General features: G+C 38.7%; 1 protein-coding gene across 4 annotated transcripts in view; it reads right to left on the reverse strand.

Annotated features, from left to right (window-relative positions):
• INTS8 (integrator complex subunit 8) overlaps positions 1–13695 on the reverse strand; it is a 57169-nt gene that overhangs the window by 1376 nt on the left and 42098 nt on the right. For 3 of the 4 annotated variants that reach the window (XM_085022001.1, XM_003125559.6, XM_085022002.1), the window contains exons 17-26: positions 11891–12075; positions 11424–11457; positions 10731–10787; positions 10589–10650; positions 7463–7581; positions 6282–6385; positions 5358–5408; positions 3751–3824; positions 3606–3670; positions 3402–3445 (exon numbers count right to left, since the gene is read on the reverse strand). In XM_085022001.1, coding sequence (XP_084878127.1) covers positions 3402–3445; positions 3606–3670; positions 3751–3824; positions 5358–5408; positions 6282–6385; positions 7463–7581; positions 10589–10650; positions 10731–10787; positions 11424–11457; positions 11891–12075 — 795 coding nt within the window. Of the gene's footprint in view, positions 1–3401; positions 3446–3605; positions 3671–3750; positions 3825–5357; positions 5409–6281; positions 6386–7462; positions 10249–10285; positions 10651–10730; positions 10788–11423; positions 11458–11890; positions 12076–13695 lie in introns of all 4 variants that reach the window. The other variant, XR_014843569.1, reaches the window with a different exon arrangement.

Consider the following 13695-nt stretch of genomic DNA (forward strand, 5'->3'; position numbering starts at 1 on the left):
TGTTGCATGACGCCACTTTATTATGGAAGAATGCATGCGAAAAGGCCTAGTAGTGGAGTACAACTAAAGCGTTATTTCAAATAAAATACCCAAAGACAGCTGGCTATAAAAACCCAAAATATTAGAAATTGGACTAGGAAACAAATGTAAGAAATAACACACCCCAGGTGGGTAGTTGTCCAAACCATGAGTGGATGACGTTACCTAGGGAGAGTGCAGGGCAATCGGAAAATACCCAAGGACTAACTTCTTGGGAAAACCAAATGTCAGGGGAAGACCGAGGGAAACAAAAGGCAGAAGAGTCAGGGAAAAGAACTGAGTAAAAATGATGTTAGGGAAGCCAAAGTATTAAAAAGTTTCAAAAGGGAAAGTGATATAAACAATAGGATAAAGACTGAAAAGTATTCACTGGCTTTGACATCTGGGGACCCCTGAGAACAGTTAGAATAGGGATGGAAGAAGCCAAAACTGTCCTGGGTCGAAGAATTCAAAAAAACCAGGCAGAGAAGGGAGAAGAGAAAGGTGGAAGCACCATCAAGGGAAGTCTTTTTTTTAATTTTTATTTTTTACGACTGTAACCAAGGCATAGGCAAGTTCCCAGACTAAGGACTGAAGCTGAGCTGCAGGTGCAACCTGCGCCACAGCTGTGGCATCACTGATCCTTTAACCCACTCTGTAAGGCAGGGGATCAAACCCATCCCTCTGCAACAACCAGAACTGCTGCAGTCGGATTCTTAACCCACTGTGCCACAGGGGAGACTAGAAAAGTTTTTATACAGAATGTAATGGTTTTGTGGGAGTGGCTCGCAATATAGAGACAGAAATAACTAACTGAAAGGGATAGAATCAAAAGCCTAAAAACTTGTCCTCTTCAAGGAGTAACTCTGACTAAAAGAGCAGCCCTAACAATGAGTACAGATGCAGATTTTTCTTTTGGCCACATCATGCCACATGGAAGTTCCTGGGCCAGAGATCGAACCTGTACCACAGTTGAGACCTGCATCACAGCTGCAGCAACACAGGATCCTTAACCTGCTGCGCCACATTGTAGATTTTTTTTTTTTTTTTTCCCCAGAGCTGCACCTGCGACATAGAGAAGTTCCAAAAGCTAGGGGTCAAATTGCAGCTGTAGCTCTCGGCCTATGCCACAGCCATAGCAACACTGGATCCAAGCTGTGTCTGCAACCTATGCCTCAGTTCATGGCAAATGCCGGATCCTTGACCCACTGAGTGGGGCCAGGAATCAAACCCACATCCTCATGGATACTAGTCAGGTTTCTTATTACTGAGTCACAACGGAAACTCCAGTTATAGATTATTTTAAAAGTGGAAAGCAGGGACTTGAAACAGGAATGTGAAGCTAGGTCTCAGAGGGCCACTATTCCCAAGACTATAGCTTTCACAAGGCAGAGAGCTGGTCAGGCTCTTTTTTTCTTTTTTCCTCATCTACCCTAAGCATAGGCATGGAAGTTACTAAAAATGAAAAAGGGAGAAAGTCTAAAATACTCCCTGAAAAGAGCACAGACCACTGATGACTGGCAGAAAAATGAAGGGAAAAAAAAGGGGGGGGGCCACTAAGGCTGGAGGCTGTGGTTTGGTAGTGGCACAAGTTTACAGCTGCAGGACTTTTTCCAACAGGACTCAACAGCTCAGGAAAAAAAGCATACATTTTTCCTAATTCAGAGTTGGGACTTTTCCAGATGAAGTGATGGACAGCAGAGCAAAGTTGCTAAAAATACTGATCAGAGTAGTCCCAACAGTCAGCCATGGATAGCAGGGATTCCCAAACTGTTCTGTTATCAGAACTAGCTGGGAAACTTGAAATGTGGATCCAGCGCTTCATCTCAGAAGGAATGAATCAGTATCTCTGGCAGTGCACAGACTGATATACGCTGTACTCAAGGTCAGTAGGGAAGGAAGGGACGTTGGGAAAGGGCTGACAGACTGGGAGAACCTAGTCATGAACTTGAACATGTTCATGAGGAACATGGGATCGAGAACATAAAGGGATAGATTACTGGCAGAGAGATCTTCTGAAGAGCAGTTCACTCAAAAAGGCCTGGCTGTGGGTATGGGAGGCTGAGGAAGAGTGAAGGTGACCACAGAACTTGGAATGCCAGGGATGCTGAGTAAGCTGATTACACATATTTTGATGCATGTAGAGGGAACAACCAGGCAGTTGGTGAGATGAGCTAGTAAGGAGGTTGGTGTAAACTTCCAAGGAGAAGTGGCTTTGAAAATGATGCAAGGTGGAGTTCCCGTCGTGGCGCAGTGGTTAACGAATCCGACTAGGAACCATGAGGTTGCGGGTTCGGTCCCTGCCCTTGCTCAGTGGATTAACGATCTAGCGTTGCCGTGAGCTTCGGTGTAGGTTGCAGACGCGGCTCGGATCCCGCGTTGCTGTGGCTCTGGCCTAGGCCGACAGCTACAGTTCCGATTTGACCCCTAGCCTGGGAACCTCCATATGCCGCGGGAGCGGCCCAAAGAAAGAGCAAAAAAGACAAAAAAAAAAAAAAAGATGCAAGTAGAAAGAATCTGGAAATGCCATCAGGCAACAGGGAAATGTTCAGTATTGCCTTCCAGCCTTGGATAGGCTGAAAATGGGAGCTTGAGTAGCTTCAATCAAATAGAACTGGCACTATTTTTTTCCTTTTTCTTTTTTTTTTTTTTTTTTAAGATGCTTTGATCATTCTGTTTCCTCTAAATAATGGCCATAAAATGTAGTCCAAGTACAAAGCTTTAAAAGACACTTATAACAGCACATACCTTTAGTAATGACAGAGCAAGAGAAAATATATATGCTGATACTGGTGCAGCAAATGTTAGGCTGGTATAAATGGCCATGAATTTGTAAATTTTTGGCTTTTAAGTCAAATTTAAATAAATAATTTACCTATCCAGTAACTAATGAGCACCTATATGTGCCAGGCATCATTCTAGGTATCAGTTATGTGGAAACCAATTTTCATCCTTACAGGGAGACAGCCAACAAATAAGTAAATATACAGCATGTCAGATGTAGATAAGTGCTGTAGAGTTTTCCAAGGGAAATGAGAATAAAAGTTTTGGAGGCGAAGGGATGAAGAGATATTGCTGTTTCATGAGATGATCACTAAGAAGGTGACATCTGAGGAGAGGCCTGACAGAAGTTGAAAGAATGTTCCTGAAAGAGAAAATCTCAAAGGCAAAAGATTTTGGTGGAGAAAGTTCTTGGCATTTTCAAAGAACAGCAAGGGTACTGGTGTGGCAGAAGTTGGCAAAAGGAAGTTGCATGAATAGAGGTCAAATCACATGTGGCCTTGCAGGCCATTAAGGACTCTGACGTTGTATGAGATGGGAAATGGTTTAGTATTAGGGAAATTAAGTCTATCATTGAAGGGTCAAGGCATAAAATGACTTACCGCAATTTGCCTTTTATCTGTTTCTCCTCTTTTATGATGAAGATCTATATGAATCAGTTAAGAATAAAAATCCTGATACCATTAAATATCATGAGAGCATCTCCACTGCTCATTTTTTACTTGGAAAAGATACAATATTAAATGCTTCTTTAATTTACGGAAATGAACTGTTCTAGTATCAGACACACGTTGATGAAAGGATACAAGTCAAGTATTCCAAAATGGTAACATCCCATATGTAGTCATAGTAGGAGTCCATAGCATCATGACTGAAAAACAGAATTCAGTTACTTCCTCTTTCTTAAGCAGAAAAATCTCAACTTCATTTTATTTTAAAAACCACTCATACCTGTTTTGTTCCTGCAGTGATTTAAAAGCTGTTTTATAGTCAATCTCTCTGAGGAACTGACATAAAATTGCCACCTACATAAACAAAGAATTGAAAATGGTTTCACATAACTAGTCTTCATGGATGACTCTACTGGTTTCGGAGGGGGTAATTTTTAATGGTTCTTATGTCAAGGATATATTTTAATTTAAGAGGCCTTGCAGATCAGGCTGAGTGGATCAGCGGGATATTTATGGAATCCATCCAATTTTAATTGTAAAAACTCTTACCCAAGTGTCTATCCAGTATTTTCTTCACCAGTGACCTAAATCATAAATTTTTAGAGCTTTACTTGAATGAGAAGCTGGCAAAAAGCCAGTATGAAAAACTGAAGGGAATGGAAAACTGCCAAACAGAAGGGTCAGGCATTCAAGGACATATAGAGCATCCAATTAAACCTTATTTCACAGTTGGCAGCTAGAGAAGCTCATTTTGGCAAGATGTAGGCTGCCAGTCTGCTAAATATAGAAGAGAGATCCATTTCAATCAGGTATGCAGGTCACGATACTGATCTCCTTTTTAAAAATTTAAAGATTTTTTTAATATAATTCATACACCATAATATAACACTTAGAGTATAAAATCCAGTGGCTTTTAGTATATTCACAAAATCGTACAACCATCACCACCAATTCCAAAACATTTCATTACATGCCCCCAACAAAAAAACTCCATACCCATCAGCAGTCAATCTCCATTCCTCCCCTACCTCCCCACCCCCCAGTCTCTGGCAACTACTAATCTACATTTTGATTCTATAGGTTTGCCTATTAATACTGAACATTTCATACGAATGGAATCATATAATACAAAGCCTTTTTTATATGGCTTTTTTCATTCAACATAAAACTACCATGGTTCCTCCCTGTTGTAACTTGTATCAGTATTTCATTCCCTTTTATGGCTGAATAATATTCCACTGTATGGAGTTACCAAATTTTGTTTATCCATTTATCAGCTGATAAACATATGGGCTGTCTCCACTTTCTGGCTATTACAAATAATGCTGCTATGAACATTTCATGTACAAATTCTTCTGTGGACATATGTTTTCAGTTTTCATGGTTATATACCTAGGCTCATATGGTAATTCCACATTTAACTTCTTGAAGAAGTGCCAAAGTGGTTTCCAAAGAAATTGCCCCATTTTATATGCCTACAAGCAACATATGAGCATTCTAGTTTCTCCAGATCTTCACCAATACTCGTTACTGTCTTTTATTTACAGCCTCCTAGTTGAGTGTGAAGTGCCATCTCATTGTAGATTGATTTACATTTCCTAAATGATTCATATATATTTCTACTCTTAAGAAAACACACTTGAGAAATGCTGTTTTCCATTTATAAAGTTCAAAGACCAATGTTATCTAACTCCTGCTTTCCTTTTGGTTAAAATTTTGTATTAACTATTAAAAAAATTTAGAGAACATGCCAAATTCTTAAATGCCATAAATTTAAGCAATTATGAGGTGGAAAAATAAAAGCTACTTCCCAATCTAATGCCTTTTACTTATTATAAACTCTAATATACATGAAAATAGACCAACATCAAAATATTATAAACTAACCTGCGTGTGGCAATTCAGCAAAGAACAGCACTTTATCATTCGTTTTATTACCTGCAAAAGCAAAATTCTGATTATTTTCAAAAGCTAATTAATGTCAACTGTAACAAATGTACCACTCTGATGTGGGATGTCAAAATCGTGACATTGGTTGTATGTTTGTGGGGACACAAAGTACATGAGAACTCTGTATTTTTCACTCAGTTTTGCTGTGAATCTAAAACTGTTCTAAAAATAGAAATTAATTTTAAAAATCAGGTTACTAAAAAATTTCAAATCATATTTCAAAAGCCATTATTGTAAGTATTACAAAATGCCATTTACTCAATTATGATATTAGCACATCAAAAGAAAATGAACAAAATTTGCTATTTAGAAGGTAGAATTAACACACCTTGAAGGCTGAGTGGTTGTCGGTGGGAGGGTCAGGAAAGAGGATAACACCCAGGATTTATGCTTGGCTAACTCAAAGGGCTAAACAAAGCTGATTGGTATTTTGGTGGGTTTTTTGTTTTTGTTTTGTTGTGGGAAGGTCATCAGGAGGAGAGAACTGTAAAGGAGAACGCTGAATGAGTTTTGGAAAGGTTGTGTTTGAGGTTTTTTTGGGAAATCAAAGCAGCAATGTCAGTGGGCACTGGACATATGGAGAGCAGTCTGGTCCAGAGCAATTGATTTGGGGGTGACCATCACATACACGGAAATGACTAAATGCACACAAAAAGGGGCCTGAAAGAAAAACACTTATGGGTACGCAAGAAGAGGCAGTTCCTGTGTGGCACAGCAGGTGAAGGACTGGCATTGTCACTGCTGTGGCTCGGGTTGCTCCTGTGGCACTAGGTTCAATCCCTGGCACAGGAACTTTCACATGCCGCAGGTGCAGCCAGAAAAACGGAGGCAGTAAGATGCAAGCCCACCAAAACAGCTTACCTGGTCTGTATAAACATCTGGGGGCACAGCCTTATTAAAGAAATCAGAACACACGGCCCCTGCTTGGAGGTAATAGTGAAGAGCTGCTGAATACTGATTCGTTGCTTAAAGAAAAAAAACAGAGATAAAGAATTAGCCGTCATTAACATACACAAAGCTGGAAAAATAAGGCCTTTTGTGAAGAGTCAGGTATTACTTCATGTTTGACAAAAGCAGATTCAAACCACAACCCTAGGATAACACTTGGCCATGACAACAATGAGAAAAACTGCCTTTTTTTTTTAAACCTCTTTTTTTCTTTCTTTACTTGGCCAGGACAATAAGAAAAATTACCTTTATTTTTTTAAAACCACTTTATTTATTTATTTATTTGTCTTTTTAGGGCTCCAACCGCAGCATATGGAGGTTCCAGCTAGGCTAGGGGTCAAATCAAAGCTGAAGCCGTCAGCCTACACCACAGCCACAGCAGTTCAGGATCCAAGCCAAATCTGCGACCTACACCACAGCTCACAGCAACACTGGATCCTTAACCTACTGAGTAAAGCCAGGGATTGAACCTGTGTCCTTATGGATGCTAGTCAGGTTTGTTAACTGCTGCACCATGACGGGAACTTGTTAACCACTTTAAAGAAGCTGTATAGATAGATTCTTTCCTTCTAAAACTGATAGCGAAAAATTTAGCTCAGATGTCTCTGTCAAACTTCCTAGTAGAGAATTTAGTATTTGGAGGTATTTCCCAAATGCACATACTAGAAACATTATCTTAAATTTTTCCAGAGTTCCCATAATGGTTCAGCAAAAACAAATCTAACTAGCATCCATGAGGGCGCAGGTTCCATCCCTGGCCTCTCTCAGTGGGTTAAGGATCCAGCATTGCTGTAAGCTGTAGCATAGGTTGCAGACGCAGCTAGGATCTGGCGTTTCTGTGGCTGTGGCGTAGGCCCGCGGCTGTAGCTCCGATTAGACCCCTAGCTTGGGAACCTCCATTTGCCTCGGGTGCAGCCCCAAAAAGACAAAAGACAAAATAAAAAGAAATAACAATCACAGTTACTGTCAACTAGGAAAAAGAGTCAGAGATGTCAAAAACAAGTTTAATAAAATACTCTAACAATGTGTAATATATTTACTTTCACTTCTAAAAGTGCTACAAAAAAAGAAAAACACAAAACAATCTAACTTACCAAAATAAATGTCGGCCTGAATAATTAACCATGAATGGTTGTTTGGGTTTATACTGAGGGCATACCGAACTAGCTCTTTCACTGTGATCGCCACTGCTTCAAAGTCCACTGACTGGAGGCTAAATGAAAGACAATAAACATCTCTATTTCAAGAGTCAACTTCAAATTCCATACACACATTTATTAAAAACAAAAATTAAAAGACTCAGTCAAAATTTAGAAGGCCATAAATATAATGCTAAGTATTACTAGCAGTATTTTAAAACTATGAAAATAACTAAATCTAAGAACATGTGATAAGCTAACTTTTTATAAGGGGCTGAAAACAATCTGATTTTTGTTTCCCTTTTTCTTCCCAAATGCCAAAGAAGCCCACTCTAAAAAAAGTTATCTCTAAACTTGTTTTACAACACAAAGGATATAAAAGTGGTAACATCAAAACCCTATCAGTACCTTTTACGTACAATTTACAGGCAACAATATTAAAGAGACAGACTCATAAAAATTCCTCAAATGATTTTTAAGTTCTGTTATCTAGAAGAAGCTACAAAAAACAAGGGCTCAAGCACTAACAATACTGCTTTGTGGCCTTAAATCCATCTTATGGCTTCTTATAAGGGTAACTAACTTCTCTGGGTTAGATACTCACTGGCCCTCACAGGGTTAGGGGTTAGAGGTGGCAAGTATCCCTTCAGTGCATTTGGAAGCAACAAACAATCCAAAAAAAGGGTAGGGAATGGGACCAGCTACTGCGAGCCTGGTCAAACCTGCAAGTCTTGAGGTAAAGAATGAGGAGGTAGAACTGAGGATAAAGTCCAGGCCAGCACCCAAGAAACACACTGACAGCTCCTACCTCCCAGATGCAGTGAGACCCTCTGGTAGAGAAAACAGGCTCTGGATTGAGAAACACCTGAGGTTCAAGTCCTGGCTCTATTAATTTACAAGGTGATCCTGGACAAAGTATTTCTGTTGCCCTGAGGGGTTATATTTTACCATAAGTAAGCACTGTTCCCAGTATAGTGGGAAAGTATTGTGGTGCTATTAGCAAATACCCACCTCTTTAATTATATACAACTAATTTATTTACAACTGCTTGAGTTAAACTAGTTTATGATTATATTTTCTAGAAATTTACAAAATGCTAAGTCTAACAATTCTATCTACATATGAAACAATTTTAAAAAGTCATATTTAATCCATGCCATCCACTGACACCATGAGTCAATGAAGACTCACTCAAGAGAAATTCTCTTGTCAGTCAAATATTTAGTCACATTTTTTTTTACTCTGGGTTGATTTACATTAAAATAATTTTATCATGAAAATAACAGTTAAAGCCTATTAGGTGGCAGTCCTTACACAATAGGGGAAAACAAATGATTCCATTTTGGATCTGTTTCCTTTACCTTAAAAGCTTTGTATTTTATTGCTTTTGCTACAAGAACGTTGCATATAACCTGAAATATACGGGATGGCCCATTCTCAAGGCTCTGACCTTTAAAGGTATAACACTTTACCATTCATATCGAGATAAAAAGTTACAGAACAGAGAATAATATTTGTTCTATGGGAGGTTTAGAGGAACATCATGACATGGAAAGATGCAAGAACAAAGGATTCCAATAAGAAGTCTGCAACAACCAACCACACCTCCTCCCCTTTTAGTATTAAAAGAAGCCTGAGATCTAATTCTTTGGAATACCAGTCTTGGTCTGCTGACTCTCCAAACAATCATTACTTCCTACCCCAGTAACTCATCTCTCAGCTTATCAGCCTGTTGCATGGTGAGCCGGTACAAGCTTGGACTTGGTAACACTTATTCTAAACACCTAGCTTAGAAGGTATATTATTATTATTATTTAATGGGTTGGCTACACTCTCAGCACCAGAGATGGAACCAAAGCCGTAGCAGTGACAACGCTGCATAGTTATGCTGCAGGCCACAAGGGAAGTCCAGAAAGTATATTGCTTAATTCTTACAAGGTAGGTACTATTCTTATACCCATTTTACAGATGAGGAAATTGGCAGAGAAAGCAACTAACCCAACGTCATATACCTGATTTAGTGGAGAGGCTGGGACTCAAACCCTCTGGCTCAGAGCCTCTATGGTAAACCATTCTTTTGCCTCGTTTATAAACACACTGCAAAATCAATCATTAGTTTACAGTCTAAACTTAGGCCAAAGAGGTAACACCAAAGTGGTGTTACAACTGTTAATTAAAAAGGCAAAATTGACCTCTGTCTGATCCTAGGACTGCTACCTAATATACCTAATTGTATGTAAAAATCTGCAGTTATTTGCTTCAGGGAAGCGTGGTGCTCCTGTGGGGAACAAGCCTCCATAAGAGGAGGGAAAGGTCACCACCCACTTCCGACCCTCCGATCCTGCCTGAGACAGAGAACTCACCCTCTACGACCGAGATGCAAGCAAATGACTCTCATTCCATTGCCTGCTTTCCACCTACTACAATCTTTTTTTCTTCAAAGATGCCACTAAGAGCAATAAAATAAGGCCTAGACCTGCGCTTCAGGCACAGAGAAGACGACTAACAGGGAGGGAGAAAAGGAAAAGTAACTTTTGTGAAGAAACAAATAGACTCTCCTAAATAAGAAGGTGCTGTGGGAGAAGAGAAAAAGGTAAATGGTTTCTTCCTCCAGAAAAGAAACATTTTCTTCTCCCCTAGAAAAATTCCCCCCGTCATCTCACTGTGATTCTTCCATGAAGAAAGTAAGAGGGAAGATTTCTTGAAAAAACTTTTTAAGGCAACTAAAAAGGGCTGGGAACCTAAAACTTTTTAAGGCAACTAAAAAGGGCTGGGAACCTCTGACAACCAAGTATTGGAAAGTCATTCTTTCATTCACCTCAATTTTTCAGTTCCACCACTGGTAAGGAATTAGGACTACTTAAAGACCATCTAAGTTCTACCTAAGGCTAGTATATCTTAGGCCTTACTCCTAAGTTTTAGGAATATTTATTACTGTAACAGAGAAACACAAAGTTGGCTGTAGAATCCTAACAGACTATATAGCCTTTTAATCAAATTATCCCAGGTTATCTGTATCAGTCAGGATGGTTTCTAAACACATAAACAATTTAATAAAATGTAAGATATAATACTTCTTACTTGGGGATGGACGATGGCCAAATAGAAATGTGTTCAGCTGTAATGTCATTCACGATATCCTCCTTAAAAAGAAAGGAAAAAGCGTGACTTAAAAGGAAATTTCCTTCAAAGACGTTTTTAAATAAAATCATGCAATACTGACCCGAACATTGTGAAGTTTCACAAAGAGTGATAAAATAATAGTCAAAACCAATGGTTCCTATGAGAAAGAAAACACAGAATCCTTAATTACATATATTTTAATATTTCTCCCACCAATCTCAAGGATAGCAAGTATTTTCTTTCAAAAGATTCTTACCCCTTTGAAAGTTACCATCTGCTTTAGTTTAGAGCACACTAAAGATCAACTTTATTTTTAAATCTCATGAAAGAAACCACAGCATACAATTTACACAAAAATGATCAAATTTAGGTGTCCACATCTTTTGAAACTGAGTAAAGAGAGCTCCTTCCAGCTAGTACTTCCAGCTACCTCTAAAAATTTTTGACTTTTAATTCCTTAAAATAACACTTAAAAGGATGGAATCTATATCCAATAAATAAATATGCCATTAATCTTATCAATAAAAGTTAAAGCTAGGCTTCACACATCTAGCTCTATTATGAAGACTTCTTACAATTAAAAAAAAAAAAATCTGTTCTTTTCAGTAACACATGGTAAGGTAAATGCAAAATAAACTCCATACAGATTCTCTCATCTTCCAAAATATGATCACTGAAGATAAAAGACACATTAACAGATTACTCAAATGATCAGCACTTAAACACTCGATATTTTTAGTCATATTCTACAGAAATCAGCAATAGTAATTCAATCAACTTTTATAAAACTTACCCGTAATTTTTTGATAAAAGAAAGCAGCTCACTCCTATGAAAAACACAAGTATTTGCATATACATTTAATATTAGAAATTAAACATAACATCAAGAAAGTAAATTAGAGGCAAAGGTTTATCCGTAATTTTCCAGTTATGCCTGTATAAAGAGTGTAATACTCTAGTGTCATACTACCCTAATAACATTTCTTTCCTGTTTTAATTACATGTGACATCTTCAGTACTACCACTGTTGATGTTGAATTTAGGTTGATTATATTAAATGATTAATGGGTAGTCTCTGAAAGTAACAAAGAAACAAGGTATTTCCAGAGGTGGCTGTATCAGACAAGTCCGTCAGACATCAGCACCAGAGAATTCTCCCACTGTCCATCTTTATGGTACACAAGGATCATGGTAGATGTTCTTGAAACAGTACAAAGAGTATAAATAAATAGCTAAAAAAAAAAAACAACCCAAACATACCGATACATTATACCTAATGTAGATTCCCTCTGCTTTATTAAACTAACTCTGCCGTCATTTCCTCTTTTGTGTTGACTGGACACACTACAGATCTGAACGACAACTTCCCAAAGGTCTTTAGCAGTCCGTCTGCTTTCTTTAGGGCCTGGAAGTTCTTTGCATGTAGCTGCTAAAAGCTGTCCAAGCTGTAACATGAAAACCAAACAGAAAATACACAAGAGATAATCTGTAATGTCATACATGCTATTTCTACTATTGAAGAACAGTTGAAGAGAGATAGATAACCGCCCATTACACAGAAAGTGCAGTTATTTGTTGAGCCTGCTATCCCACCACTGAGGAATTCAGAGCTCACTGTCCACTGACAGGTCTCAAGTGGATCTGGGAAGAGGATCCCTTGGTTCCATCTTATTATGAACCTCCTTGTTTCTAAACAATTATAGTCTAATGAGAACAAAATTGAGACAATAGAAAGAGGCATGTGATCTATTAAGTGGGGGGAAAAGGTGCTAAACACATAGTTATGATCCCACAGGGGGTTAAAAAAAAAAAGCACATAATGGAACATATACACTACAAGGATAACTGTAAAAGCCCAGAGATGACATTAAAATAGTGCTTAAATTTCACTCAAACACACACATTAATTATTTTCTTAAATTTTTAATGAAAAGATGAAGAAAAAAATATGGACATTGAAGTTGGCAGAATAAAGGAACAAGACTAAGAGCAACTTTTCCCCAAGAAAAATGACAGAAACTGGGTGTAGAGCTACTATTGAACTAAGGAGGTAGAATTAAAGGACAGATTCTTGAAAGTGAATGATCTGAATAAGGGCAGCCTTCAGGACCGAAGGTGTAGGAAGGACCCAGAAATAAAGAGTGAAAGGGCAGAGAGCGAAAGGCAAAAAAAGACAGCCCCAAAATACATAGAGAAAGAAAGAAGCTTATATGCCAAGTCCATTGCTCAAGAAGGCAGGATTATGAAAAAGGTTCAAAGGGAAAAGTGCTTTTCCCCCCAAAATTTGAAACATACAAATACTGAAAGAACAGTCCAATAAACACCTGTATACTTGATTTACTGTGGATATTCTGCCATATTTGGTTTTTTTTATCTATCTACACTATTAAATTTTATTACAGTAGTTGCAGACACGACATTACACCCCGGTCGTACTTGAAAACGCATCTTTAAGGACAGGACATTTTCCTACATAACCACAACTCCAGGATCATACCTAAGGAAATGTACAAGAATCCTGGTGCTTCCTAAAGCTAGTGAAAATGGTGTCAAACGCCCTAGCTATGCTGTGTGAATGGAAATCAAGGGTCCCTGGTCTAGTAGAACATTTCAGCCTACTTGCCGACTGCAGGCAAGCACTCTTCTCTGACAACCAGGATCACAACACATGCAAGGTATTTCCTGCGGTTCTCCACTTCATTTTCTGTTGTCAGAAAGCACACGCTTAACTGAAGGTCACTACATTAAGCAAGAAAATTCACTTTAAAGTAAGGATTATTCAGAGGTATTGGGTCTCAAGTCAGTTGACTTCCACAAACATTCTTTTTTTTTTTTGTCTTTTTGTCTTTTTGTCTTTTTGCCTTTTCTAGGCCGCTCCCGCGGCATATGGAGATCCCCAGGCTAGGGGTCAAATTGGAGTTGTAGCCACTGGCCTATGCCAGAGCCACAGCAACACGGGATCTGAGCCTGTCTGCGACCTACACCACAGCTCAAGCAACACCAGATCCTTAACCCACTGAGCAAGGCCAGGGATCGAACCTGCAACCTCATGGTTCCTAGTCGGA

Source organism: Sus scrofa, chromosome 4 (assembly GCF_054392235.1).
Source record: "Sus scrofa isolate SSC_HxYL_T2T_F1_AM1 chromosome 4, Sscrofa_HxYL_maternal_Yorkshire_Landrace_v2.0, whole genome shotgun sequence".
Classification (NCBI taxonomy): domain Eukaryota; kingdom Metazoa; phylum Chordata; class Mammalia; order Artiodactyla; family Suidae; genus Sus; species Sus scrofa.